At 44.5% G+C, this 27,586-nt stretch overlaps 1 protein-coding gene and 1 long non-coding RNA gene across 6 annotated transcripts in view; one reads left to right on the forward strand and one right to left on the reverse strand.

The window, feature by feature from the left end:
* The window catches only part of ETV6 (ETS variant transcription factor 6), a 315,993-nt gene that overhangs the window by 134,479 nt on the left and 153,928 nt on the right, over positions 1 to 27,586 (forward strand). For 3 of the 5 annotated variants that reach the window (XM_045061379.1, XM_045061380.1, XM_045061377.1), the window contains one exon: positions 24,912 to 25,041. The exons of 1 other annotated variant lie outside the window; for it this stretch is intronic. In XM_045061379.1, the coding sequence (XP_044917314.1) occupies positions 25,005 to 25,041 (37 nt within the window). In that variant the 5' untranslated portion in view covers positions 24,912 to 25,004. The remainder of the gene's footprint in view (positions 1 to 24,911; positions 25,042 to 27,586) is intronic. One more of the 5 variants, XM_045061378.1, reaches the window with a different exon arrangement.
* Positions 1,953 to 7,228, reverse strand: LOC123386536. The gene is made up of 3 exons (XR_006600545.1): positions 7,127 to 7,228; positions 5,261 to 5,341; positions 1,953 to 2,115 (listed from the first exon to the last, which is right to left on the reverse strand). It is a non-coding gene; the product is annotated as an uncharacterized LOC123386536 (long non-coding RNA).

Genomic DNA, 27,586 nt, shown 5'->3' on the forward strand with positions numbered 1-27,586 from the left:
TGACAGCTCGGAGGCTGGAGCCTGCTTCGGATTCTGTGTCTCCCTCTCTCTCTGCCCCTCCCCCAGCTTGTGCTCTCTCTCTCTCTCTCTCCCCCTCCAAAATAAAATAAACATTTAAAAAAGGCTTCTGTTACCTGTCCTTTCTTCTTTCAAGCTGTATATTCATTCCTCACAGTGGAGTAAATTAGGGGTGAATTATACACCAGTAAGGACTGGTATGCCTCATGAGAGAATAGTCTACACCTTAAAAATTAGATCCTATTTACTCTATGGTGATAGAAGCAACGGGGCTGGCCTTGAGGCTATTTGGAGATTCCCTTCAGAGTTAAGATTTATGACACTAGTTTTACTGTCAAATTGCGTCATAGACATTTATAATTACAGGAAATCATTTAAACTTATTTATTGTTAATTAAATGTTTAAACCACTTTAAAAGATTTTTTTAAAATTGAACTTCTTTACGTAGTCACCAACCTCCTGCACCTGACTTCTTCAGTCTTTAGCCCTATGTGCTCCCATAGCTACCGGATGGTTTTTATCAATGTTTTGTTACAATTTCATATTCTACTTTTAGCTATTTAATACCGATATAATAATAAGTAGCATTGTATATCGGGCTTTATAGTTTACAAGACACTTGGACATTCTCTCTTTTTTTTGATGGCTCGATGACATTCCAGCCGAACTGATCTGCAACAGTTTAAGGTTCTCTTTCTTTTTATTTTTTTAATTTTCTTTTTCATTTTTCTTTTTCAAAAAAAATTTTTTTAATGTTTATTGAATTTTGAGAGACAGATCCTGAGCGGGAGAGGGGCAGAGAGAGAGGGAGACGCAGAATCCGGAGCAGGCTCCATGCTCCCAGCTGTCAGCCCAGAGCCTGGCGTGGGGCTCGAACTCACGAACCGTGAGATCATGACCTGAGCCAAAGTCGGACACTTAACCGGCTGAGCCGCCCAGGCGCCCCTCTTTTTTCTTTTTAAAATTTTTTGTTTAGGTTCTGTTTCTAAACTGAGTTCTGCTCAAGCGTGAGAAACCATAGCAGTGAGCATGAACTAGTTTTAGCCTTATCACTGTTTCCTGCTTAGGCAGGTAAGATCTGCTGAAGGAAAGAACAGTTGCCAAACGGCTAGGTGTGCCAGTTCATGGCCTAGAAGGGGCAGCTGTCGGTTGGACTTTGCCCATGTTTTCAGGATTTTATCTGATCTTCTGGGTATACTCATGAGTATACTCCTGTGGGTGGTAAGCTTATTTATTTTTGAGAGAGAGAGAAAGAGAGAGAGACACACACAAAGCATGAATGGGGGAGGGGCAGAGAGAGAGGGAGACACAGAATCCGAAGCAGCCTCCAGGCTCCCAGCTGTCAGCACAGAACCTGATGCAGGGCTTGACCCCACAAACCGTGAAATCATGCCTGAGCTGAAGTCGGACACTCAACCAACTGAGCCACCCAGGCGCCCCTGAATCAGAGACCTGTTCAAAGGCTTTGTACCTTTAACTGAAAACCTTTCTGAAGGTCCTTCCAGCCATTAGGCAGCCATCTGGGAACAGGTGAAGGTCAGGCTGTAGAGAAATAGGTGTGGTTCATGCCTACCAAGTGGTCTGTCCTGGGATCTGAGACGGTTGCTCCCTGGGTCACCTGCTACACTATGAACGCAGAAAGAGATAGATGTGAAAGGAAGAGCCAGTTTCCCTGTCCTGTTTGGTGTGACTGCCGGCAATTTGACGATTTCTTCCTTAATCTTGAGGCCATCTCAATATAAATAACCGTGGAGAAGATAGTGGTCTTTGAACTCTTGGTTCATATGGTCTCGACCTTGGTTAGATACCATCTTGACCTCTGGAAAGAACTGTGCCCTAGCCTAGTAATTTATTGATTCTCCTCTCTACGAAATAACTGGTGTCTTTTAAGACTTTTTTTTAATTTTTTTTTTTTTTTTTTACTTTACATGCTTGAAGTTAAAGGTCATCTTCCTTGTAGTGAACAAATAACCATTTCCCAGTGGTGTGCCAGATGTGTGGGTTAAAGCAGGGAGACTAGCTGTCGTGGGTCCCATCCCTTGGTTTTTTGCTGATTCACAGGGGCAGTTAATTTCTCTCTACCACTTTTTCTGGCTCTGCAAAAATAAAAGAGGGGAGTTCATGAACATTTATGTGCTACCCGGGGATTTTTCTGTGCAAGTGAAAATTATTATTGATGCAACCACAGGACTTGCTGCCAGCTTTAGGGGGTGCATTTTTACTTTTTCTGGAAAGAGGCCAGCAGTAATGATGGAAACACAGTGCATTTGACTTTGACCTTACTTTTGACAACTGTTCCCTTGCAATCCTTAAAAACACACTCCACCATCTAAGAGCACGGCGGCAGGCCTTCAGCGAAGCCTATGGCCTATGCATGCCTTTGTAGGTCTTTGGGATGGTGGTGAGAAAACCCTATCCCTCACTTGCTTCCTGGTAGCTTGGCATTTTAGAGGCATCTGGAAAGAAAGGTGGCAGAAAAGCAGCCTAACCGGCTTGACGAGTCTTGTATAAATAGAGGAAGTCCAGTAAGGCTCCTGGTCTGGGATTGCCAAGCTCAAAGAAACCAATTGTGTGTGCACAAAGGCACAAGTCACTAAGGCCCAGAGATCTCCCAGGAGGCCTGCACGTAGGCAGGTCCCAGAGATCTCACCAAAGACTGAACGGTCCGTTGCAGCCAGGGGGCTGGCAGAGTTCAATGACTGTGGACGCGTGGGAGAGGTAGCAGTGTTGCCTGAACTGGCCATGTGGCTGGGGCGGGGAGGGGACAGCTGTCCCGGCCCTGCCCTCCCACGACCCTGTTTTCTCAACCCTTCAGACTCATCCAACAGGTGCAGAAGGTGCCGATAGTGGCAGTGACCGCTGTCTCCTCTGCAGAACTTGTGGGCGAACTTGTGCGCTTGATTTGATTTCCTCCTTTTGCTTGGCAAGGTGCAAGTCAGCCATTAGAGTGGACCCACGTGGAAGGAGAGAAACCCTTTCCCCCCCCAGCCCCTGGCCTCTCGGGGGCGGGGTGGGGGGCTGCCCTTTCCCCTTCCCTAGAAAATGACTTTATCTTGTGCATGTCATGCTTCTAGGACATCAGAGAAGGTGGGAGAATTTGCCTTTCCCAAATATGCGTACAGGCAGCTTTAAGCCGTTCTTGTGAGTAGGGGAGCCCATGGACATGCTCCCCTCCTTGGCTCACAGCCTGTCTGCCTTCTCTAGGCTGAGCGCCTCCAGTGTGTTTGGGTGACCCAGAAAAGGCGAAAGTGAGATGGCCCTCTGTGGGCACTGCTCTTAAGAGAATGGGGAGTGCTGCCTGGGAGACATGATTTCAGCGCGAAGTTTTATGTTTAGGGCGGCTGTCATCTTCCACCGCAAGCAGGAGAGTCAGGAATAAGTCCAAAAAGGAGTGTTTGATCTTTAGGATACTGTGCTACGTAAAATGAAAATACAGCCTCCTCGTTCAGTGTTGTATTCTCAGCACCTGGCACAGGGTTGAGCAACAAACCAATTTTTGATTGAAAGTATCGCTAGACGGCTGAATGAACGGGTGCTACTTGAGTGTGAGAATTTATCTGTTCTAATCAGGTGGTTTTCTGCTCACCTCAAATTCCATGTAGCAAGAACGGAGGATGCTTACAGGGGAAGAAGATGCGTGCTGTTTGTTTCTCCGTAATATTTCTGTACGAAAGCAAGAGCTTGCTAAACTTTAGAAGCTTTTGGAGGTTTTTGAAATTCCCCACCGCTATTCTTAAGAAGAGAAGGGAGAACAACTTTTTTTTTTTTTTTCTACCTTCTTGGCCGATAAGGAAAAGCGAATTTCAGAAAAACATGGGACGGAACAGGAAGTGTTCAGAGATTTAGTCATACTTGTTAGGTATGAAAAAGCCCCACTGCATTCTCATATTGTTTCTTTTATGGACTTAACACTTCCGACTTTGAGAATACCTTCCTCCCCAAACGGAAGGCTCTTTATAGTCGTTAATCTTCATTCTGCTTTCTTTTTCTCAAAAACTTGAAATGTTAGTGACCGTTTTGCCAGTGTCATACCAGCTAAACCTTCCAGCTAAATACATTTTACCTGTCTAGGTTCATTAGCTCAGTTGAGAATGTGGCCCTGCTGTAGGCAGTAGGGGGACCAGTTTGTCCGGGTTTCCCTGGGACTTTTCTGGTTTTTAGCACCGAAATCCCACATCCCAGCAACCCTTTCAACCCCAGGGAAACCAGGATGGTTGGTCATCCAAGGAGGCCACCAATGCATGTGACCCTGAGTGAAGAGAAATCCTGCCACCCCACAGTCCTGCCCTTCAACCTGGCCTTAGAAGTGACCCAGACAAGAGTGTGTGAATGAGGTCGTAGAAACCTTTAGTGCCTCTTGGTAGTTGAAGAAGATTCAAAGCACATTGTCATGGAATTAGGGAAATTCAAGATGAGCAGGGGTATCTTTGTGATACGAAGTAAAACCTCTGGTTTCTTGGGGGTTTTCTTTCTGGTTTTGTTGTGTTTTGTTTGTGTTTTTGGTCTGCCCTTTCGCTCCTTGCTACAGTATATGGTGAAAAGCGAAAATGAGAACTGATAGCTACCTAATTTCTGAAACAAGAAGTGTGATTTCAGATACTTCTCTTGGTCTCAGATGTTTCATCTGAAAAATGAGGACGCTGGTCTCGATTTCTGGGGCCCTTTTCTGCTCAAACATACTATGAGGAAAGAAGCAGGAAGTAGGAAGCAAGAGAGGTCAACGAGAAAATGGACTCCGGCCCCTTTCATAAGCTCTTCTCACACGGAGGACCTTTTTCTTTAAGCATGAGTCTTTTGACATACTTAGGGTATTTCCACCCATCGTTACCCACCTCGTCTTTTTCTGCCGTCTTACGCTGTGTTATTTGAATGTGCTGGGAGGGAGAGGGTGGCCACCATGGTTCCCCAGGCGCACCTGATACACAGACATCTTTTCCTTTTCTTGCCTCCAGAGGACCTAGAACAACCTGTGCTGTTAGGACACCCTGGCAGTGGGCCTAAATACATTACCCCAGATGTCAGAATATGCTTGCTTGTACCTAAATTGTCCAACTCTAGGTATGCAGTCGTCTTGTGAAACACTAAGACTTTCAAAAACTTTCCAATATATATATATATATATATACTTTTTACCATCTTTCACGAGTCCATAATGCCACTCTCCTTTTGCCAAAGATCCTTACTCCTCATTTTGGGGGGGGTGGGAATGTAAAGGGATCATGGCTTTAAAATCCAACATACCTTGGTTCGAGTTCTCGCACCGTTTGTTGTATGGCATGGGAAAGAACATTCTTTAAGTTTGACAAGGCTGGCTTTCATCATCTATAAAACCAAAAGGTATCCTATGTTAGTGTTGGCACATAGAAGGCACCGAGTGTATTTTATTTCCCTCTTAGCCCTTCCCACTGTACCAGACCCCCTGACGTGTCACCTTGTGTTCGTTCGTTGCCCCCTGTTGATTTCAGAGATTACAAAAAAGGTGTTACAGGTAAGGGAGGGTAAGTACACAGTGTGTGGGTACTAACTGAATAATTGTGCCAGGCTTTCCTCCTGACAATTCTTCCTAGGCAACGCTGCCCCTGAATGGTTACGGAACCAGCGGGGGGAAAAGGTGTCGTGGGCAAAGAACAGGTCACCTACGCGTAAGAAGTGAAACGTGCGCGTTATCAGACACCTTCCACACCACCACTCCCATGCTCCACAGATATTGAAAAGTTGATCCACAAATGCCGGTAGAGCTGACAACTGATCGTGGCGGCAGGTGGTGGGGAAACCTCTGTTCAGCAGACCCCCGGATGTTTCAGTTATAGTCACGTTCATCAAAAGAATCAAATGCCTGGTTTACCTTTTAGCAAAGCATTGCTAATAGTGTTCGCGAAATTACCTCGGAAGAGCTCTCCTGGAATATCTGCCGAATCCGGGTATCATGCCGGGACACGTAGACCTGGAAGGGGCCGCTTCTACTGCAGCATCTTTGTGGGAATTGAGTCTTTCCACTTTCCTGCCCCCCCCCCCCCCCGCCTCGTTTTTTTTTTTCCTTGCTTAAAAATAGGTAATTTGCAAAGGCACTCGAAGGTGACTTAAATCCTGTAACAGATAACAGTTTTGCGCGAGCATTGTGTCTTTTATCACGCAGCCCTTGATGTGATTAGGTGATAATTATGTGTAATTATGTGATATCTTGAATCTACCACAGATGGAGCTACCAAGCCATCTCAGAAATGACCATATCTGGATGTGTGTGTATCTGTATGTCCTTAAGATTTACCACAATTTTGGCACATGCACGCTTCTCGCTGCTACTTATTAAACTTTTTGCCTGCGAGGTCCCGTGCTAAGTTCTAGTGTATCTGTCCTTCAATCCTCACAGCCCTTGAGGGAGAGCCAGTGTTGTTAGCCCCCCCCCACCCCCACCCCACCCCCGGTGTAGGTGAAACGACTGAGGCTTGTGGAGTTTAAGTAACTGGCACAAAGTTGCACAAAGTCATAAAGTGCCAGAGCCAAGACTGAAAACACCCGTGGGTGCTCCCACACCATAGCTCTTGGCCACCACACCTCTAGATCGGTACAAAAATATTTCTAGAACTGAAGAAAGAGATCTAAGGAGAGAGATGTGATCCCTAGATTTGAACGTCTTTTGTGATAACAATATGAGACTTCTGTCTCTTTAAAATGTCGTTAAAATAAAACTCGAAAGTCTCCATTCTCCGTCTACTTAGTAGTAAGAATGAGCAAGAAGTCTCCATAATTCATGGCATGTGGCCCCTTTTCGAGAGGCTAGTTCCTGTCTCTAGGCCTTCTTTTTCCTTCCAGTTCCGCGTGTACCAGTGTTTATCTGCTGCTTACTCTACCCACCTAGGTGTTTGTGGGTCCACCAACATTCCCGTGGGAGCTTCTCCTGAAAGTACCTTTGCCCCAACATCAGCACAGAACGGGGGGGCCTGGAGCTCCGACTGAGTGAGCCTGTGGTTTCTCGATGCCCATGAGAGTACAGCTAAGGGAGCTGGTCTTTCGAGGTCTTACCTCTTAGTGAAATCAGGGTTGCTGTGTCCCCTAACGTGATTTCTAGAATAGTAGGGATAAGGCCAAAAGAAGGAATATGCATACCTGCACTTAGATAGCCATTTAAGTGTCATCTCCTTTAGGCTTTCAGAAGTAGTCACTTAAAAGCCAAAACATTTGCTTGAATTGCACAGCCGTTGCTTGGTGTCATGGAAGAAAGGTCCTTAGTTCATAGGCTCTGGGTTCAAAGACCGGCTTGTCACTTATTAATATTACGCAAGTTGTGTAACACTGTCGAATTCCAACTTTTTAGTCTTTATAATGGGGATCAAAATCTCACACTTATTTGATTGCTGAGGCACTTAAATGAAATAATATATGTGCGTGCTCCATAAGAGTTGACAATAAATATTTTTCCCTTTTCCGTAAGTTTTTTTCTCTTCCAGACTTTAAGCTCTTTAAAGAAAATAATTTTTTTTTCTTATTCATCTCCATATTCTCAACCCCCAGCAGTGTCAGGCATGTGTTCATTGAATCAAAGAAAAATCTTTTGGGAAGGTCTTCAGATCATTCATTTATTCACTCACTCATTAGTTTCACCCCTGCAGCACATCCGGCTCTGTGCTTGGGGTAGTGCAGTCAACAACACAAACGTAGTCTGCCGCCACTTTTTAAAGTCTATCTGAGAGAGAAACATTAAATAGATAATTAGAGTAATGAACAACTTTGGTCCTTGAGGCGAGATCTACGTTTCGGAAATAGCCGAAATTATTTGGCCTCAAGTCCGATGAGGCCAAACTGGTTTTGGCCAGATACAAACAGGAGCACTAAATCATTATAACTGGTTCTGAAAGTCCTAAAAGAGGTGTTTCTAAAGTATTTCTGGGGAAAGATGGCATCACTGGACTAAGTCTAATCACATTATAAAGGATCTACCTCAAGAGGCAGCAGAACTGATGGGATGGGATCATAGTAGGTCAGGTGTTCCAGGAGCTTGGAACCACCTGGAATAAGGCCTAAAACCAAGTCAGATAACTGGATAATTGGGCAGTGAACATGCCTCTTGGAGGGGAGAAGAGGAGATGAGGCAGCTTGTAGCAAGATTGTCATGTGGATAGTTGGACTTAAAATCTTTGTCAATGAGTCGCTGGGTGGCCCTAGGGGGAAAACACAAGACAAAAGATGAGTTTGTGTTGGCATCAAGAAATGCTCTTGGTGGGACTGTCTAATGAGGCTCATTCAATTCATTCATTCATTCATTCATTCATTCATCCATCCATCCATCCAGCAACGGGTGCCTAGTGCTAGCGAACAGGCACTGCTCTAGGTGCGAGGGGAACAGGATAGAGAAATCCCTGCTCACTCAGAGTTTTCTGCTAATGACAGCCTTCCCTCCCGGTTCAGTGGAAGGGTCTGGGGCTCCAGTGTGCTCCGTGGGGGCCTGAGAAGCAGGTGAAGGTGAGGTAGGCCTCACCTGCAAACCGTCAACTTGGAAACGGGGAACTGTGAAGACAGCACCTAGATCCAGACTCAAGGGCAGATCCGCTGAGGAGAGCAGGTGTGTGCAGATGGGGGAGACTTGGCCTGAGACGAGAGGAGAGGAGAGGTAGAGGCAGGACAGGAGGCCCTGAATGGGCAGTTGAGCCCATGGAAGGGAGGGAACTGCTTAAAGTCCTGCGTTGGGAGGATAGAGCTAAAAACCTACAGTCAACTTTAAGAAGTTGTCTTAACATTTTTATTGAACTAGAATGTGATTGACAGTGGATTTGAAAGAGCTGGGGTTTTATTTAGGTGTTAAGATGCTCAGGGTCTTGTGGAGCTTTTCATCTTACCCCTATTTGTCCTGCAATTTATTTTTTAATTTTTTTAAATTTGTATTATTATTATTTTTAATTTGAAAGAGAGTGGAGGAGAGGGGCAGAGGGAGAGAGAGAGGATCCCAAGCAGGCTCCATGCTTCGCGCAGAGCCTGACGCGGGCTCGATCCCACGACCCTGGGGTCGTGACCTGAGCCGAAGTCTATAGAGTCGGATGCTCAACCAGCCGAGCCACCCAGATGCCCCATCCTGCAATTTCGATGTAACACACTCAAGGCCAGCCTCTGAAAATGGGGCTGATTTATTTTTCTAGCCTAAACCAAGGGAAATACTGCGTGTTCTTCTCTTCCCAGTGATCTGTCGTGCACAAAGAAAATGTTATAATGCTGTGAGACAAGGCCTGTGAATTTTTTTTTTTTTTTAGCTTCTGGTGAGAGTTGTGACAAGGGAGGCAGCATTAGTCTTTGAACCTAGGTCTGAAAGCAGTGGAAACCATCGCGTGCCAAGAACACGACATGGTTCGTGCGGCCTTTTTCTCCTATTCTAACTCAGTTGACTTACTGGAAACCTCGTCAATCCATCAGCACAGTTGTCTCCATTTTATAGCTGAGGAAACTGAGGCTCAAGATTGCCCTCCCTTCTTTTTGCAGTTTTTGTGGGAAGAATCAGTTGGCGTTGAGGGAATATTGAGTGTTCAGGCTTACGCTCGTGTGGTTCTTCAGTCTTGCAAGGACGGAAAGACACGCGCAGGTGACGAGAATTGGTAGAAAGACACATGCAAGTTGCATTGAAATGGGAAGGTTAGTGTGTAAGAGATTGAGTGTGTGGGGGGAGGGGATGCAAGGATGTCCTTCCGGTGGGGCATCGGTCCCAGCCTAGAGTGCCTCTGTTCCTTTTCAGCAACTGCTTTACCTGCTGCATGGAGTCAGGCCAGGCAGGTGAGCACAGGTTGGACCCAGACTTGCTCTCAAGGAACTTGGAATCGTGTCTTTTACTGTGTGTAGGGCCTTACTTCCACTTTCTACGTCAATTCTGTTTTCTCTTAACTAGATACTTCTTTCTCCTCTGATGAGTGCAAAGGGTCTTCTGAGAAGCTTAAACCTCTCTGGTATGGTCCAGGAATGGCAGATGGTAGAAATAATTAGTATGAAGCAGAGTCCCCAAAGCTTAGGGGCTGCAGGTGGGTTATTTCTAGGTGTCGCCTAAGAAAGGTTGTGGCCAAGTTCAAGAAAATCCACGTGAGGAGAGGTTGCCTGGCACAGGGATGATCTGAGCTGGGGAGGAGAGCTGAAGCTGCAAAGTGGCATCCTGAACAAACTTGTTTTGCAGCTCCCAGGGAAGTTTGTTAGGTAGGTTAAAAGAGTGAGCGAGCAAGCGAGCGAGGGAGATAGACACTGATAAGAAGAAAGTAATAGACTTCTCTTGGTGGAGCCTGAACTCCTCTATATTCTTTCTGCTGAGTTCTGAGAGGCTCATCGTCACTGAGTACAGGACAGGAAGTACCTCTGTCCCCTCTGTCCTTCTCTGTACATGGCTTCCAGTTTAGAGGACTCTAAGGACTGACCCTTGGTTTTCCTTTTTTTTTTTAAGTCTTATTTATTTTGAGAGAGAGAGAGTACAGGAGGGGTAGAGAAAGAGGGAGAGAGAGAATCTGCCGTGTCAGTGCAGAGCCCGATGTGAGGCTTGTACTCAAGAACCTTGAGATCATGACCTGAGCCCAAACCAAGAATTAGCCGCTTAACTGACTGAGGCACCCATGCGCCCCTAATGACTGACCATTGTAATTGGAGAAGTGCAAGAAGAGAGGGGTGCCCGGGTGGCTCAGATGGTTAAGTGTCCAACTCTTGATTTTGGCTCAGGTCACGATCTCACAGTTATGAGATCGAGCCCCGAGTCAGCTCCGTGCTGAGCATGGAAACCTGCTTGGGATTCTCCGTCTCTCTGTCTCTGTCTCTGTCTCTGTCTCTCTGCCCCTCCCCCGCTCCCTCATGTGTACTCTTTCTCTCTCTCAAAATAAATTTAAAAAAAACAAGGCAAGAAGAGGAACATGGGTCATGTGTAGTCGTTGTCTACCCAGACTTGATGATGTTTCTGAAAGCATGTGGGACAGCATCACACCTTGTGACCTCTACTCATTCCTGTGGGGTGCTCACTGTCCCAGGCTCTAACCTACAATACGCAGTGTGGTTCCCCGTAGCTACATGTGGCGAATGAGCCCTGGAAATGGCTAGTGCAACAGAGAAACTGAATTCTTAATTTATTTAATTTTAAAATGTACTTGATTTTTGTTAAAAATCTTTTAAAGTGTGTTCGGAACAGCTTGGATATGTGATTGACCTTTTCAACTGTAGATTTTGTATAATCTAAATACAGATCAAGTATTTCCCGTGAAAATTTGGTGTCTATTTGAACTGTAATATAAACTAAACACTAGGTTCCAAAGACCTAGTATGGAAAAAAAGAATGTGTCCCAATAACTTTATTGATTTATATGTTGAAAGAGTATTTTGGCTACATTGGGTTAAATGTAATATATTCTTTAAATTAATTGCACATGTCCCTTTTTAAAATGTGACTGCTAGAAAAACGTTGAATCACACACATAGCTCGCGTTGTATTTCTGCTGAACAGTGCTGGTCTAGATAATGTCTTATTGGGTCCATTGGAAGTATTATGAGGACTTTTTTAGGGAAAGTTGCTAGACTTCCAAAGTTAGAGATTCGTTTTTCCCTATTGTGTTAAACTCTGCTTTTTTAGATGGATGGGTTCGTGACAAGGGAGGGTTGGAAAATAGGTTTTGGTGAAGAGTGAGTTAATTGAGAAGATAGCTTTGCTTCTGGTAATTAGAACGATTTTCAAATGCATTTTCACCCACGTGGAAACCCCTGATCGTCATGAAAACCAAGCACATTGGTGCTTTGTCATTTGTGTCTGTTCGGACCCTGCTCCTTTTCTTGAAGCAGAAATTTTGGTGATTGTCAGCAGAGATTTGATGTGCTCCTGGCAAGGAACCTAAAGAAATATAACTAAAGGGGAAGTCCGTAGCATTAAAGGAAATATTTAGCCCTTTGCTAACTCCTGTTTGAACCCTACCAGCTCCCAGTGGTTTTCAGAGTCCCTATTTCAACTTCTTTGTTTAAACTTTCCAGATCTTCCTATTTATAGATTTCAGTTGTTGGCAGCTCGTGTTCGAGGCGTTGTTGACACCAGTGGTGAGGCCTGACTGGTGGCGATGCTGTAGTCTGCTTTCACAGCTTGGTTTGCAGGTCGCTTTCTAAAGATGCAAAGAGAATTACTATCCGCTGTAGTAGTTTCAACACCTGAGTGAATTTCAGATGACAAAGTCACATCCTTGCCACGCTTCTCCCACCGTTTCAGAATTGTAGTTTGCTTACACGGAAGAAGAGATAAGATACTAATGACATCAAGATGCTTGGCAACTTGAAAATTTTGTTTCATAGGAAGAACTGAAGTTCCCAGTGACTTCTTTTAAATCAAGGAGTGAATAGATAATTCCCGCTAGATTCTTAAGGAAGCTACCCTTCCCCGTAAGGGCCACTTTATACCCAGACTTTATCATGATGACCAAGCGTTTAAAAAACATTATAGGCAAAAGTAACTCTGGAGAAAGATGGCATCCTCGGTCTCTGGACCTGCCAGAGGTGTGGCGGGATCCATTCAAGGATCTCGTTAGCCCTTCAGCCTCCATTCCTGCATCCGTGGAGTAGGTTTTGTGCTCGTTCTGGTGACATGACTCGTAGGAGTGTTAAGAGGATACAGCAACCTGTAATTGAAGGGCTTTTGGTAATAGAAGGGTATCTTGGTAAAAGGCCTTAGCAAGCTCAAGATATCTACTAGTTTAGGGTTCTAAGATTTTATTAAGAAGTCAGCTGCTTGGAGTTCAAGCTGTTTCGTCAAATTATAATAAGTTGATAGTTTGTGTGCAAAAGTAAAGACCTACCCACTGGAAGCAAGGTTACTTTTGGGGGGCGGGGTGGAAGTAAAGCCCACTCACCCCTTTAGAATGGTACAAATGTAGCCCTGAGCACCGTGTTGGGGATCCTGCCCCTCACCGAGGGAAGAGCTGTCCAGTCCCCAGGCTACTTGATTCGGTTTCATTCTGAGCAAGAAAGGGGTCCAGGACCTGAGCATATGAAGGCAGACCCTTCTGGGTGGGAGAGGAGGAAGGGAGGGAAGACCAGAGGTGGAATGGGTTTTCGTTCGTTCTTGCTTTTCCTTCATCCACCTTGTCTTGCTCCTGTTATACTTAAAAAAGTGCTGAGAATGCAGGTTCCATGTGGAGTTGCAGAGAGTGAAGCAGGGCTTCCTGCTGGTGGGTTTGGGGAGGGGGTAACTCTAAGGGTCGTGGGGAGAGAAGAGGAACCCCTGCAGGCACACCTGTCTGGGCCCCTGGTTCCTATGTAGGTCAGGTAGTCCTCATTCAGGAAATTCCTGTATTACACCCATCATGTCCATTGTATGGATCATTCAGGAACTTCCTGTATTATTACACCGATCATCTCCATCCTATGGGTCCAGGCAGAACAATAACAATTTACTCAGGAGGGAAGGACAATTAGCAAATTGATTAAGAAGGTTTCTAAAAAACTCTTGTGACAGATAATCAGTTCACATGTGTCTTGATTTACTGTATTGACTTCTGTCTTGATTTAAGATAGTCTCAGCCTCACTATTGGAATCACATGGGCGGAGCTTTAAAGCTACCAATACCTGGCCGATTTACTTGGATACTGGAATTTTTTTTTCTTCTTAGAGCTGCTCCAGATGGTTCTCCTGTGCAGCCAAGATTCAGAATACCTGGTTTAGAATGTGTGTTTCCTCAACTGTTAACTGATCCCGAGTCCCTGAAGTATGTGGAAATTCAAGCCTATTTTTCAGATACGGGGGCGAACTAACAATTGTGATGAAGGCATGGATCTTACTAAAGTAAATTGCTGGTTAGCCTTCACAACAGGGCTACAAGGGTGTAGCACAGGAGTTTCCTTATTTCAAGCTGTGTCATATTCTGACAATCACTGTTGTCATCGTGCACCCACACAGGAGTCAGTTGTCAGAAACAAAACTTCTTTCTGCCACCCGTGGTCTCAGAGAAGGAGAGATGCCTTTTCTGCATTCCTGTCAGGAGTTTTGTGTCTAAGAATCAGGGAATTTCTAAGGTTTTTGATAAGCATAGGTAGTATAGGTAGAAGATAGTTGCCACGATGGTTATTACTTCTGGAAAAGCTTGTCTGAAAGAGGAAATTCAGGTGTGTGACCTTGGTCATCGGTGTTCAAGGTTGTCCATATGTTACTTTTTAGAGGTGTAGAGGCTGGGCGGGGCAAGAAGATGAATTCTGCTCTGATTCGTCAGTCAGTCCTATAGTGAGGTCATGTCAATCTTGTCTTGGTTTAAGTTAATTTCTCATTTTACAACATAAAGACAGGTTTAATTCTTGAAGATGTTTAAACATTTTTTTTAACGTTTACTTATTTTTGAGAGACAGGGAGAGACAGAGCATGAGCCAGGGAGGGGCAGAGAGAGGGGGAGACACAGAATCCGAAGCAGCCTCCAGACTCCGAGCTGTAAGCACAGCGCCCGACACGGGGCTCGAACCCGTGAACCGTGAGATCATGACCTGAGCCGAAGCTGGAAGCTTAACCGACTGAGCCACCCAGGCGCCCCAAGGCAGGTTTAATTCTTAAAGCACACACTAGAAGTAGTGCTTTATTTGGGTCTTTTCAAATTCCATGTCATAATAAAGCCTTGCGTTTACAGAGAGCCTTTGTTTGAAGAAACTCATAATAATTTACAAGCTTCATCTCATTTATCTTTAAAATAATGTTATGTGACAGTAAAGGTTGGGTATCGGTATATGCCAGTTTCGCAGACAGCAGCGCTGTGGAGAGGCTGACTTCTTTCTTTCACACTGCTTTTTAAGTGTGGCGTTCTTATGTGGGTCTACTGAAATTATTTTGGCAGTAAACATTTTCCAGAGATACAAATCTTTTCCAGATCTAATTTGCGCTTATGACCCTAGGTATACAGTTTACAGGGCTTTTTCTCTTGCTATGTATTCCTCTGCCGGAGGCAGCCCAGGAGTGATCTGATATAGGTAGAGCAAGGGAATTTGTTCAATTTGGCCATGGTCGTGGCTGTAACCCAGCCCTCCGCCTTACAGAGCGAGCCCCAGTGGGGTGGGGGTGTCTCCTGGTTCACCGAAAATGGGCTGGATCCAGTTAGGAACTTGCCGGGGCTTCCTGCAAAGCACTTCCTTGGGGCTGCCCTTCTAGAGACTTTATTCAGTTTTATTTAGCATCTCTCTTTGGATTAGTCTCATTTGAAGGAGAAAGTAAATCTTGCCTCTGGGATCAAATCTTTAGATCCTACTATTTCTTCTGGTAAAAAAAAAAAAAGAAAAAAAAAAGCCTTTTTAGTTTTAAAGGAGGTCTGAATTGCCTCCTCTGTAACCACCCCCAGCGAACAGCTGGGGCTGTGGGTTCAAGCCATAGCTTCTCTTTCTCTCTCTGCCTTCCTTTTACAAGACTTCCAGGATACAGCCGTTCAAGAAAGAGGTGAAGAGGAGCAAAGCCCAGAGTGATGCTGTAACAGAAAGAAGAAAGCTGCGTGGGGGAGGGGTGAAGGGTTTATGAAGCAGGAAGCGGCAGGTGGAAGGGGAGGAGGAACAAATGGATAATGCACCGGTTTGAAGCAACAACCTGAGCATTGACCATTTATTCTGCCGCTTCTGCCTCTGGGCTCTGCGGAAGCCTGACCCTCGATCTTTCTCTGCCCAGGTCTCAAGGTCCCACGATGACCCCAGGGGACTTAGCTCCCACCCCCGGGTGGGGGGGGGCACTGTGAGTACTCAAGGAGAGCAGTCACATGGCAGGTGGAACATGCCTGGAAGGTATCTCTCCTCTGGGGGGAGAAATTGAGAAGCTCTCTCTAATGGCGCCCTTGATACAACTAAATAGCAACTCTCTCAGTTCATTACTCGTTAGCCCCAGGCAGGGACACCGCATCCTGGCTAATTGTAATAGCCAAATCATTAAGGGGAATGGCATTAATGGAGGAGAAAGCGTCTAATCAAGAGCTGAACTTGGCCACTTTGTTGTGCCCAGGATATAAGCTGCTGTGAATTTAAGCACCTAGTTCTTCTGCTATTAGAATTAGTTAGGAAGAAAGGATTTAGTGACCCTCTTTCAAAAGGTGGTTCAAAAAGCTTAGGGGCGTTTCTGGGTAAATCCCACAGGAAGACTTTATTTTTCCCAGAGATTTTATTTATACCTGCTGGCTGTATAAATAAAGTCACACCCCCTTTCTTACACCGAAGCGACCCACTATCAGTAGGACATGCCCTGTCACGGGGTTTCTAGGAGCGATGATGTATGTTGGCAAGTTTACCTAATCTCTGCTTAGAGCAAAAGCAGTCATCTCCATCAAAACAGGGATTAGGGGTATAGTCAGGGCCATGGAGCTCCCACGTTAATTTCCCCATCCAGGTCAAAAGCTCGTGACCTCATCTGCATCAGCCCTGGGTTCCAGCCAGGTGAGCTGAGTACCCTTCAAGCATAGACCTCCCTGGAAACCACAACCTGGCATGAAAAGGAATCACAGCTTGAGATTCTGCTTACGAGTCATGTCAGAAATACTTAAGAAATTCGGGGGGGAGGGGAGAAAAGAAAAATTCATACCATCTCAGGTTGGAGAGGATCTTAATTAAAATGTTTTAAAATTAGAACAATAAATCTATCTGAGTCCCCCCACCCCACCCCCCACCAACCACCACGGGTGCTTGTCTTTAAAGGGCTTGCTCCTAGGTCCAGATATTAGTGCTTTTCCTGATAATATTGGGTAGAAGCCTTGAACCCTGTGAGGGATTTCTGATGGAGAGAGGAGGGGATTGTAGTGTTCAGGCTTTGTTTGGATCCGTTCCGCCCTCACTGTAATTAACAAGCTCTGACTTACCGGAAGATCGAAGATCCTGGAGTCAGAAGGCATCTTCACGTTCTACTTGAGTTCCTTCCCAGTGTAGGAACCCCATTTAGAGTGACTTTGGAGCCTCAGCTTCAACAGGCTTGAGGGAGAACAGTATACCACATACATATTTTTAGTGCGTGGGTATATGCTGCTGGCTGGGCCCTCTGAGGTGCGAGGAGAGGCTTTCTGTCTTCCTTACGCTAGTCCTTCCCGTATTTGAAGACATCTAGGAGAATCGTGTAGCTCTTTTCTTCCCCACAGGCTCCATATATCCTTAGTGCCTTTACCCATGCCTCATTTGAGAGAATGGAGTCTGCTATCTTCAGGCCGTTGGAGAAGCCTCATTGGACTGTGGCCACTGTGGTTTCTGGAGGCAGACTCTGCTCCTCGGTATACAGATATTCTCACTGCAGGCGTGAATAACATGTTGACAGGGCCTTTCCTCCTCACTGCTCCTGGGTGTCTCACCTGTACATTTAGATTTGTTGCTCCTGGATGAACGGAAAGCCATTGAGTAAGGGAAATGTTTTTTTCTTGTTGTGAAACAAAATGTTAGAGATAAAAGTAACATTTTTTAAAAACATTTTTTAATGTTGATGTATTTTTGAGAGAGAGAGAGGGAAAGAGGGAAAGAGAGAGTTGGGCGGGGGCAGAGAGAGGGGGAGGCAAAAAATCCAAAGCAGGCTCAAGGCTCTGAGCTGTCAACACAAAGCCTGATGTGGGGCTTGAACCCATGAGCTGTGAGATCATGACCTGAGCTGAAGTTGGACGCTTAACTGACTGAGCCACCCAGGTGCCCCAAACGTAACATATTTTTACTCAAAAATTACCTCAGGTGAGATTTCTATACCACATGAAGTCATCATATGCACAAGTAATTGACCGTATGCCCTGGTGGCCTTGCTGATTGTGTCCCACAGGTAATAATACCTGTCCTTGGATGAATTCTAATGGCCGCCCCTACTCAGAGGTCATTCCAGGAGAACTTCTCTCCTACATCGTATTTAGTCCCTTCCTCAGCTAAATGAGTTTATGCCTTCCATCTGTGCTCCCAATAAGATAAGCATTAGGCTTAAGAAAGTTGGCACCCTGGCTTAGGTGACTCTGTTGAGTGACCTTCAGGAACCCCACACAATTCTGTGAGGAGCAAGGGCACAAAGCAATGAAATATTCCAAAGCCGCAATGATTCTAGACAAGCTTGGACTTATCTTTTGGGATTCCCCATAAATTCTGAAGCCACCGTTGATGGGCAGTGCTCCTTAAATGTAATATCTTATTTCTCCTCATGAGCTGGGAACTTGAACGGCTTGCTTAACCCCTGCGATCTTCAGGTCAGATTCCTCATGTGGAATGGAGATGATCGTGCCCTCCTTGCAGGGTTATTATGAGTCTGAAATAAAGTGAAGCTTTCATGGGAAGCACATTCCAAGTGTTCCCTGAATGCTAGCTCCCTTTCCTGATGGTTGCAGTGAATATCTTCCAGCTGAGATTGGCACATATGTTCTGAGGGGTGTTAAGTATTTATTCTGTAAAGTGATACTGAATTTTAAATGTTGGGACCATCTTGGAAATTCTAGGACTTATGGTGGCAGAATTCATAATGCCTAGTACAGGCGCTGGCTCTTAGTGGACCCTAGAGGGATGATGAAGTATTTCATAATAACCATAGGGAGAAAAATACCCTAATGACCTTTTACAGCAATATTAGACTACAGGGCCTATCGCTCACACTTCTTTTTTATTTATCTTGCTGTCCACCGAGAACATAGTTCTGGGTAAAAGGAAAGCTTACAGTGTTTTGACTACATTGTGTCTGATTGACAGACATGGATGCTGTCTTCTGATTTTAGGCCGGAAAGGTGAGGAAAGGGGCTGTTTCAGGTGGAAATACACAGGAATCTGCGTATTTCAGGTCTCGAACCCCTCTTCTCAAATGTCCAAAGGAAGAGCCGTCCTTAGACCAGTAAAGCCAGGCTCCCAGGAAGATCTCCCCGTCAGTATGTGTGTGGTTCGTCGGGCGCACGCTCCCTCACGCCTTTCCAAGGGCTGAATGGGCATCTGGGTGACAAGAAAGGAGGGGGGCCAAGCGCATAGTTCCACCTATTCTAATTTGCACAGAGTAGTCCCATTACCCACCCACCTCTGAAACTACCGCAAGTGTGTTAAAAGCCAAAGACCAGTTGGGCTGTACAAATCTAATGGCACTCAGAGGGTGCTCAGGAGAGGAGCTGGACGCTAAGAGGAAGGAAGGCCCGCTCAGGCTGCTGGTACAGATGTCTTCTGGAACCTCGATGGGATGGAAAGAGAGCATCACAACTTCACAGCTGGGATTTGATGGAGCTGGATTTCTACTTCAGAGTTGATGCTTGAATACCTCAGATCCCAAGGTGTATCTCAGATCCTAAGGTATACTGCTTCTTTCTGGGGAAATGCCAAAAATGTCATGGCCTGCGGCTCTTGGTGCAGTGTATATCTAGAAAAGAAGACTGGCGTTTGCATCTTTTCCCAGGTTCTTGAAGTTGATCTGGCTGAATTTTGGGGTGGACAAAATATTCAGTGTAGTTTTTCCTTTAAAAATTTTTTTAATATTTATTTATTTATATATTTTTTAATATTTTATTTTTATATTTATATTTTTATATTTATACTATTATAAATATTATATTTATATAATTTTTATATTTATATAAAAATTTTAAATATTTATTTATATATTTTTTAATATTTTATTTTTATATTTATATTTTTATATTTATACTATTATAAATATTATATTTATATAATTTTTTATATTTATATAACATTTTAAAATATTTATTTATTTTTTATATATTTTTTAATATTTTATTTTTATATTTATATTTTTATATTTATACTATTATAAACATTATATTTATATAATTTTTTATATTTATATAACATTTTAAAATATTTATTTATTTTTTATATATTTTTTAATATTTTATTTTTATATTTATATTTTTATATTTATACTATTATAAATGTTATATTTATATAATTTTTATATTTATATAACATTTTAAAATATTTATTTATTTTTATATATTTTTTAATATTTTATTTTTATATTTCTATTTCTATATATTATAAATATATTTATTTTTATATTTTATTTTTAATATTTTTTATTTTTTTAATATTTATTTATTTATTTTTGAGAGAGTGAGAGAGACAGTGCGAGCAGGGGAGGGGCAGAGAGAGAGAGAGAGGGAGATACAGAATCCAAAGCAGGCTCCAGGCTCTGAGCTGTTAGCATAGAACCCGATGCGAGGCTCGAACTCACGGACTGCGAGATCATGACCTGAGCCAAAGTTGGACACTTAACCCACTGAGCCACCCAGGCGCCCCTTCAGTGTAGTTTTTCAAGTGAAAGGAATTGGCATTCGAGAGTGTGTTCGTTCGGGCTCTTGTGCGTGTCTGTTTGTACCCCCGGCACCAAAAACCTCAAAAACTGTGCAGCTCCAATTTCTGTCTTGCTCAGGTTCTGGGTGATGTATATAGATCTCGCTTGTTAATGAAAGCTTATTTAATGTAAGCTGTAGCCACCGCCTTGAATCATTTCACAGCCAGAAGAGTGTACTTAAATAATTGTGTGTTCAGCCTTCAGTTTAGTGAATCTCAGTAAATAACTTCCCACTGGAGACATTTCTTCCCTTCAGTCTCTAGAAGACAAACTGTAGTACAAGCATCAGCTTTCCCAGGCAGCTTTCCCAAAAACCTGCAGGGTGAAGAAGAGATCCTTCCCTCAAAATAGGGAATATTACCAGGTGCCCGCCGTATCTCGGGTGCCTGTTGTTTTCCATTGTCTGAGTTGCCAGTTAGAGTGCAGGGAAGGGACATCAAAGTGCAACAGGGCGAAAAGGGCAGCTGTAGAATTTTTACCACATTTCCCGGCGAAATGGTCACCACTGTGTTTCCATGACACTCTTCCTCCTGAGAACCTGACACGGGCTTCAGAAACCATCCTTGGGGTAATCTGGCATTCATAATGGGGATGGGGGCTATTTGGGGAAACACTTCCTAAATCAGGGACATCTCAGCCTTAGAGGAATCTGTAAAATTACCGGTAAACCATCTCTTTGCAAGTACAACCAAACTTTGTTTCTATTCTTCTCAATTCCAGAAACGCTTTATCTTTATTTCCAGAAAGTTAATATTTAATTGGCAACAGGCTCTAAGTGTGTCAACCTTCAGCCTCTTTAAAGAACTAATGGTGTGAAAACAAATGTATAAATGCATCAGGGGGATCCCTGTGATTTATAGAAGCTCTACATTGAATAATTTTGAAAAGGGAAGACTTTTCTGGTAATAAGAAGATTCATTTTTTTGACTTTTCTGTAGTATGCAGCCATGGTGGGCGGGGGGAGGGTTAGGGGAGGGGAGAGGGGAGGAGAAATACCATTCTACGGAGCATAAAATGTTTAAGCTTATTTTACGTGATAGTCACACGTTCCCTAAGCACTTGATTTAAAAATGAGCAGAATCCAACGGGTACCCTTCATTGGCCCTTCATGGTTTGGGGAGGAAGGAGGACAGGGAATAGACCTCATTTTGGTTTCGGTAGTTAAATGCTTCCAGCAACCTTACTCCATATTCCATTTAAATTAAAAGAAAAAAAAAAAAAAAGAAGAAAAAGAAGAAAAGAAAAGCTTTCTATAATGGTTGGTGAAATTTACATTTCATCCCTTGCCTAAAACTATTTTTAGCCTTCTTTCTCTTTTCAGAGCTTTGTGCTGCCCCCTGCCCCCCCTTAGGTTTTACAATTGGTCTTAGAAATGGCAGTGCTTCCCTTTTGTTTCTGCAGGATGGTTTGATAGGTTGTGTCTGCACATTTGAGAGCAGCACGTTTTCTTTATTTTTTTTAGCATCTAAACAATAATGTAACCACATCACGGCCTTTTCAGTCACATCGTTGACCTCCGTCAACATGAATGCATTAATGTTGCATTCATTTTATCCCGTACAACACTTGAATGCATTAATATCACTGTCTGTAGCATTTTAATTTAATTAGAGCAGTGGTTATAATCCTCTTGGGAAAAATCGTTATCCCCTCTGTAATGTTAAAATAAAACACCTCTGGTTTTCACCCGACTGACAATTTGCTTTTGAGGTGACTGAGCTCTTCATGTGTACTCCCCTTCTCTTTGTTGGGGTCGGACCACAGAAGCAGTTGTGAGGATAAAGAGGTTTCTTTTATTTGAGAAATTGGATGTTAGTCTCCTTAAGCCTCTCGGTCTAGATGTCTCGAGATAGTGGTGTTTGTTTCCTATTTCTAATTGCTGATAGTCTGCTGGTTATGCCTTGTAGATGTTAAGTGTATGGTTATAGGAATAGATGAAAAAATGTGAACCATGTGAATTGCCCTAGAAATTAACAAAAAGAGAGATAAAGCCTGCAGTGTGAGATTTCCAGGTGTGTGTTTCATTCTGTTAGGAAAGGAGCCCACATACTGGGCAATGTCCTTTCTTGGGTCCCTTCAGGGCTCTACTGGCTGCTGAACTCAGGGTCAGGGTAGGTGTATAATGGCTGCTAGCAAAATGCTCAAGGCCCTAGAAGTGCATTTTGCTGCAACCCCCCTCTTGGTCAATACCCTCTCTCCCGCTGCTGGCAGGTATCTTCGTTCAATCTTTTAAAAAAGAGCTTCCCGTCCCAAGCTTAGGGTGTTGCAATATTGCTGAGTAGAAACCGTCGTCTGGAATGAGACTCTAGAAGCTGTCTCCGTCTAGAATTGTTTGGACATGGGGGTGTTATAAAATCCCAGGGCAAACACTGAAGTGTGGCTTTTCAGTATAGCAGTAAGGACAGGCAACCACTCAGATGCACACACACACACGGGGGGCTGCCTCTTGAGAAGGTACAACGGTGGTAATTTAGCAAATCAGAATATATACACTTGAAAGGTGATACCTAGCTTGACTCACATCAGTAGGCTAGCGCTAGATTTCCCAAGAAACCAAGTAAAATCTGCTCTGAGGCCTGGTTTTCTCCCCTTTTTGACTTTGACGGGTTTGGTGAGGGGTGAGGGAGCTGGGATGACGTGGCCTCTCACTCACAGGGACCAGTTGCAGGATCTGGTGAGTTTCTCCTTGCTTTAAGAGATAGTCATCGTGTTATGAAATGCCGTCTTCCTTTTTTTTCTCGCACTCGTGCCATGCCATTTGAAAACTCTTTGGCTGCACAATGTTTTCTTCATCAACAGTTTCACTTCTGCAAAAACCCTAACAAAACAAAGCTATTTCTGGGAATAAATGTAACGGCAGATAAGATATCTAGACATATATTGGGACTGGTTTGTTTTTTTTTTTTGAGGGTTGAAGTGTGTTAAACTAGAAAAACAGACTGCGTTTAAAATGTTTAAAAAGCCTATCTCTCGTTGAAAACTCCCTAAACAGATTGTATGTTTCCCAAAGGTGTGTTTATGTCTTTGACTCTTTCACCCCTTGAACCCCAAACTAAACACCAAAAGTTATAACTCATCCTTAAGCTAGAGTTGCTCAAGATATGCGTGATGGTTGGTAAAGTTCAATAAAAGTGAAGTTGAAGGTTTTGCCTCTGGGTGACCTTTCACAGGACATCATGATTGATACAGAAATGAAATCTAGGGTGTGTACGCCTGCCTTTAATTAAGAAATTCACCAGGAAACTTTAGGATGTATGTTTAAACGGAAATACTCCAAGTGCCCTTTTTGCTGGTAGAGGATGCCTCAGGGAAGGTATAGCGATTCCATTCGGAAATTACAGAAATATGTATATATTCATTTAAAATTGAAACTTCCTACCACAACCACCAAACTTTCCAGGCTCTGAGCAGAAGAAAAGCTTTAATTTGGTTATACAGCCAGAGGGACTCCCCTGCTTCCCTTTTGCACATTTGATGAAGTATAAAATGTTAGAGAACTGTCTTTCCAAAACATAAACACCCCCTTTGCTTTATTTTCATCTGCAATTTTTCTTTTGCTCCTGATTCTTGTTTTCATAATGGCATCTTCCTGATCTTTCCCCCCAACTTATTTTTGGACCTTGTATGTCCCACTTTGCTTTGCCCAGTCGAACCACAGAAACGAATGGAAGTTATGTTTATTTATGTATGGACTTTAAGTCAAAGTAGTTGGTATATAGATTTGAGATGCAAATTGTACTGCTCGTCTAGCTGAACATAATAGTTGGTTCCTTGTCATTATTTGCTGTGTTTTAATTTGAAGCTAGTAATAATCCTTCTCATCCCATCCGGTTGTTTTAATTGATCTAACAAACACTGCCTGTTTGAATTTAAACAGTGGGTCTGCAGTTGTCAGTTGAATTAAGCACCTTCAATTAAACAGCACTTTCCTTAAATGCAGACAATTCTTGAATGAGCTCTGAAATACTTCAGAAGGAAAGAAGCATGTGTCTAAGATGGAAAATGAAGGGACAAGGAGATACTGTTAATGTTGCAGAGAGTTCCCTGCTACGAAGGAAAAAAATCATTGGATATTTTTGGTTTCTAATGAGATAGGTAGGCCATAGAAAAATCTTGTTTGTAGATTTATTAACTAAATCTGGAGTTTACAAGCCATCACTGTGAGCTCACCTCTCATTGGATCTGAGTACAGAATCATATTTGCATTAGGAACCGGGGATATTGCCAGAGAAGAGGAAACGTGGTTTTAATGTATGGGTGACATTAATTATGTGACTTGGACAAGTAATTTTTGAGAGTAGTCTTTAAAGCCATTCTCTTGGACATACGGTTTCATTTCCTCCGCCTTGTCTCCCCTCTTGACTTGAACAAACCTCTAGTACAGAGGGGAGGGGACACGGACACCCATTGACCTGAGTCCAAAGGAGAAGCCCTGTGTTAAGCCTTTCCACAACCTTGTTACAAACCCCAAATGCTGGGGATCTGGAAGACAACTGAAGTGTCTGGAAAGGGGGCGAGCGGGAATGATGTGAAGCCTGGTTGGCCAGTGCTCAGATGCCCCCTCTCCCTTTTGCCCCCCCACCCTGCGCGCTGTTTTCACACCTAAGTCAGTTCCAAGCTTTCATTGTCTTCTTCCCCCTCCCCTCTTCCTGCCCTTCTTGTTAACAGCAGGAACGAATTTCATATACACCTCCCGAGAGCCCGGTGCCGAGTTACGCGTCCTCGACTCCGCTTCATGTTCCAGTGCCCCGAGCGCTCAGGATGGAGGACGACTCGATCCGCCTGCCCGCGCACCTGCGTGAGTGTTGGCGCGCATGCGCGCGGGGGTGGGAGGGAGGACAGACCGCCCCAGGGCCAGAAGGACAGACTGACTGACAGGGGAGTGGTTGCCTGCGCGGGGACGGGGCTTCAGGCAGGAGCTTGGCAAGCTCTGAGATGGGTGGCACTCCTGATGTCCACCGTGGGAAGCTGCTTCGCGGTCCTTTACCCCTCTCCCCCCCGCATTGATGGCTTCAAAAAGCTTGAGACTCCTGTCCCTTGTTGACACGTTACCCCCAAATCTGGAAGCGTGCACCATGTCGCAAGGTCAACTACACCTCCTAAGAGGCAAAGTGAACGTTTTTGGAAAGTTTGCCTCTCTTCCTGAGTTCACCCGTAACTCCTCTAGGATTTTCGTAGGCCCTAAATTTTGGGCAGTTTCTGAGTCAGACTCCCTCCCTGCTTTGCTTTTAGGCTGTGTGCTCTTCCTTTCTTTACAGGGAGGGCCCCCCGCCATTTTTTTTTCTTTCTTTCTTTCTTTTTTTTTTTTTTTTTTTTGGTTTCATGCTGGCTGCTTTTCTTTCCTTCATTTTACTGCCCAGAGAGGGCCTCTCACTCCCGTCCTTTCTCTTGCTCCCCTCTCCTGCTTCTCTTGTGCCTGGATTGCCTCCACGGCCGCAGTCTTTGTGGTCCTTCCACCTCTCTCTCTCTCTCAGGTCACCTCTGCCCCTTGCCTCTACCAGCTCCCTATCTGTAGCTTGGCAGAGTATCGGCACCAACACACTTGTGCTGTCGGGGCCAGTCTCCAAAGCAGCCGACACCTGTCATTTCCTTTTTGTCTTCCTTTCCTGTGCTGCCACCCAGCCTCTAGATGATACAGTGTGATGGGGCAGCTGGGGAGAATGAGTCACCTGATTCCCACCCTGATCACAGCGTCCAAGAAAATGCCAGGTTTCCTGGCTTGAATATTGCCCTGAGGGCTCAAGTCCAGGTTGTAGGAAGCACGGGGGGTCACCTTGGCCCTTGCCTAGCTGATTCCTCAGACTTCCGTGGTGGCACGCACGGTTGTGCTTGCCATCTCTTTCTGGCATGGTAACGCTCCCCGGGATGTTCGCCTCCTCTCATCCCGTCTCTCCTCAGAAGCCAGAAGGTTGCTTGCTGAAAGTGGAGAACAAAAGGAGACAGAGGATGCAGGCTTCTCTTCCCTCTCCCTGTGATAATTCAGGGAATCAGGTGACTGTGTTGCTGGGAAATCCTGGGGGAATATTGCTGGCTTATTCCTTCTCCTCCGGTGAGGACGCTTGCCGGGCTTCTGGCGAGGACTTGAGGGCCGTGAGAATCCGTCCCCTCCTCCAGCTTGCCGTGTCCGACGGTATTTACAAAGTCGCTACGAGTCGCAGGCAGGACATTCCAGCTTCGCTTGGGCAAGGAGGTAAAGGGCGCAGTTGCACTCTACCATCTTCTCCACAAGATGAGATGGGGACTGTAGAGGTGCCCGGGTCACGACTGCGGGCACCATTGTCCCTGGTAAACTGGAATGTTGTGGCACTGGTAGAGTAGACAGGACTGGAAAAGGAACCACAGTCAGGGAATAACATCTTTTCCTCCGGAAGCTGTCCGGTGGCCAGTAGTATATTCGCTTCGGGAGCATTCGCTTCCACGTCGAACATGGTCATGCCTTGCAGAACACTCTTACCGTCTAATCTCATTTGTTTATTTATTCAACACCGTGCTGCACCAAACACTCTCCTGGATGCCAGGGATACAGAAATCGACGAAGCAGACCAAACTCCTTGCCCTTTGAGAGCTTCACGTCTAGTACAGAGGGGGAAAAAAAAAAACAAAACGTGTGAACCCTTGTCCCAAACAGGCTGAAGTTTCTTTCATAGCTTTTCATCCCTTGGCTTTGAGACATCTGCCCCAAGAAAGCCCCAACTCTTGGTTCACCTCTGGATACCTTTGCTCTTGTAAGCTCTTTTACCACACGGGACTCTCTCCCCACAAGTAGTAACCATGGCAAAACCAGCTAAGACACACACCGAACCGGAGGATCTTAATTCTTAACTAGTTCTGCTGTTAAAACGAGCTGTTGGAATGTGAGTCAGGCACGATAATACCCAGTTCTGCCATACAAGATGGTGATGGGACAAGAGACGGTTTCCTGGCCCTCTTTAACATATCATGATCTCACTGAAGGACTCTTTCTCCGCACTTGGAACTGTCTCTTCCATGCCAACGCTGTTCTGGAGTAGACGGTTTCCTCACGGGCCACGACTGGGCCACTCCCTGTGCCTAGCACACAATTGTAATAGCTAATATTTGTCATAGGATAACCCTGGACCAGGCACTGTGTGAAGTCCTTTATGTAAATTATTTTATTTAATTCCTCCCAGCAGCACTTGTAAGGTAGATCTTTTTCTACCCATGTCAGACATAAGGAATTTAGGGATTAGAGAATTTACGTTAACCTGCCCAAGTCACACAGTTAGTAAGAGAGAGAGTCAGGATTCAAACTCAGTTCTGTCTGACCCCAGAGCCGGGCTCTTACCTGTTGTGCCACTATGTAAGTGTGTTCAATACATAGT

Source organism: Felis catus, chromosome B4 (genome assembly GCF_018350175.1).
Source record: "Felis catus isolate Fca126 chromosome B4, F.catus_Fca126_mat1.0, whole genome shotgun sequence".
Lineage (NCBI taxonomy): Eukaryota > Metazoa > Chordata > Mammalia > Carnivora > Felidae > Felis > Felis catus.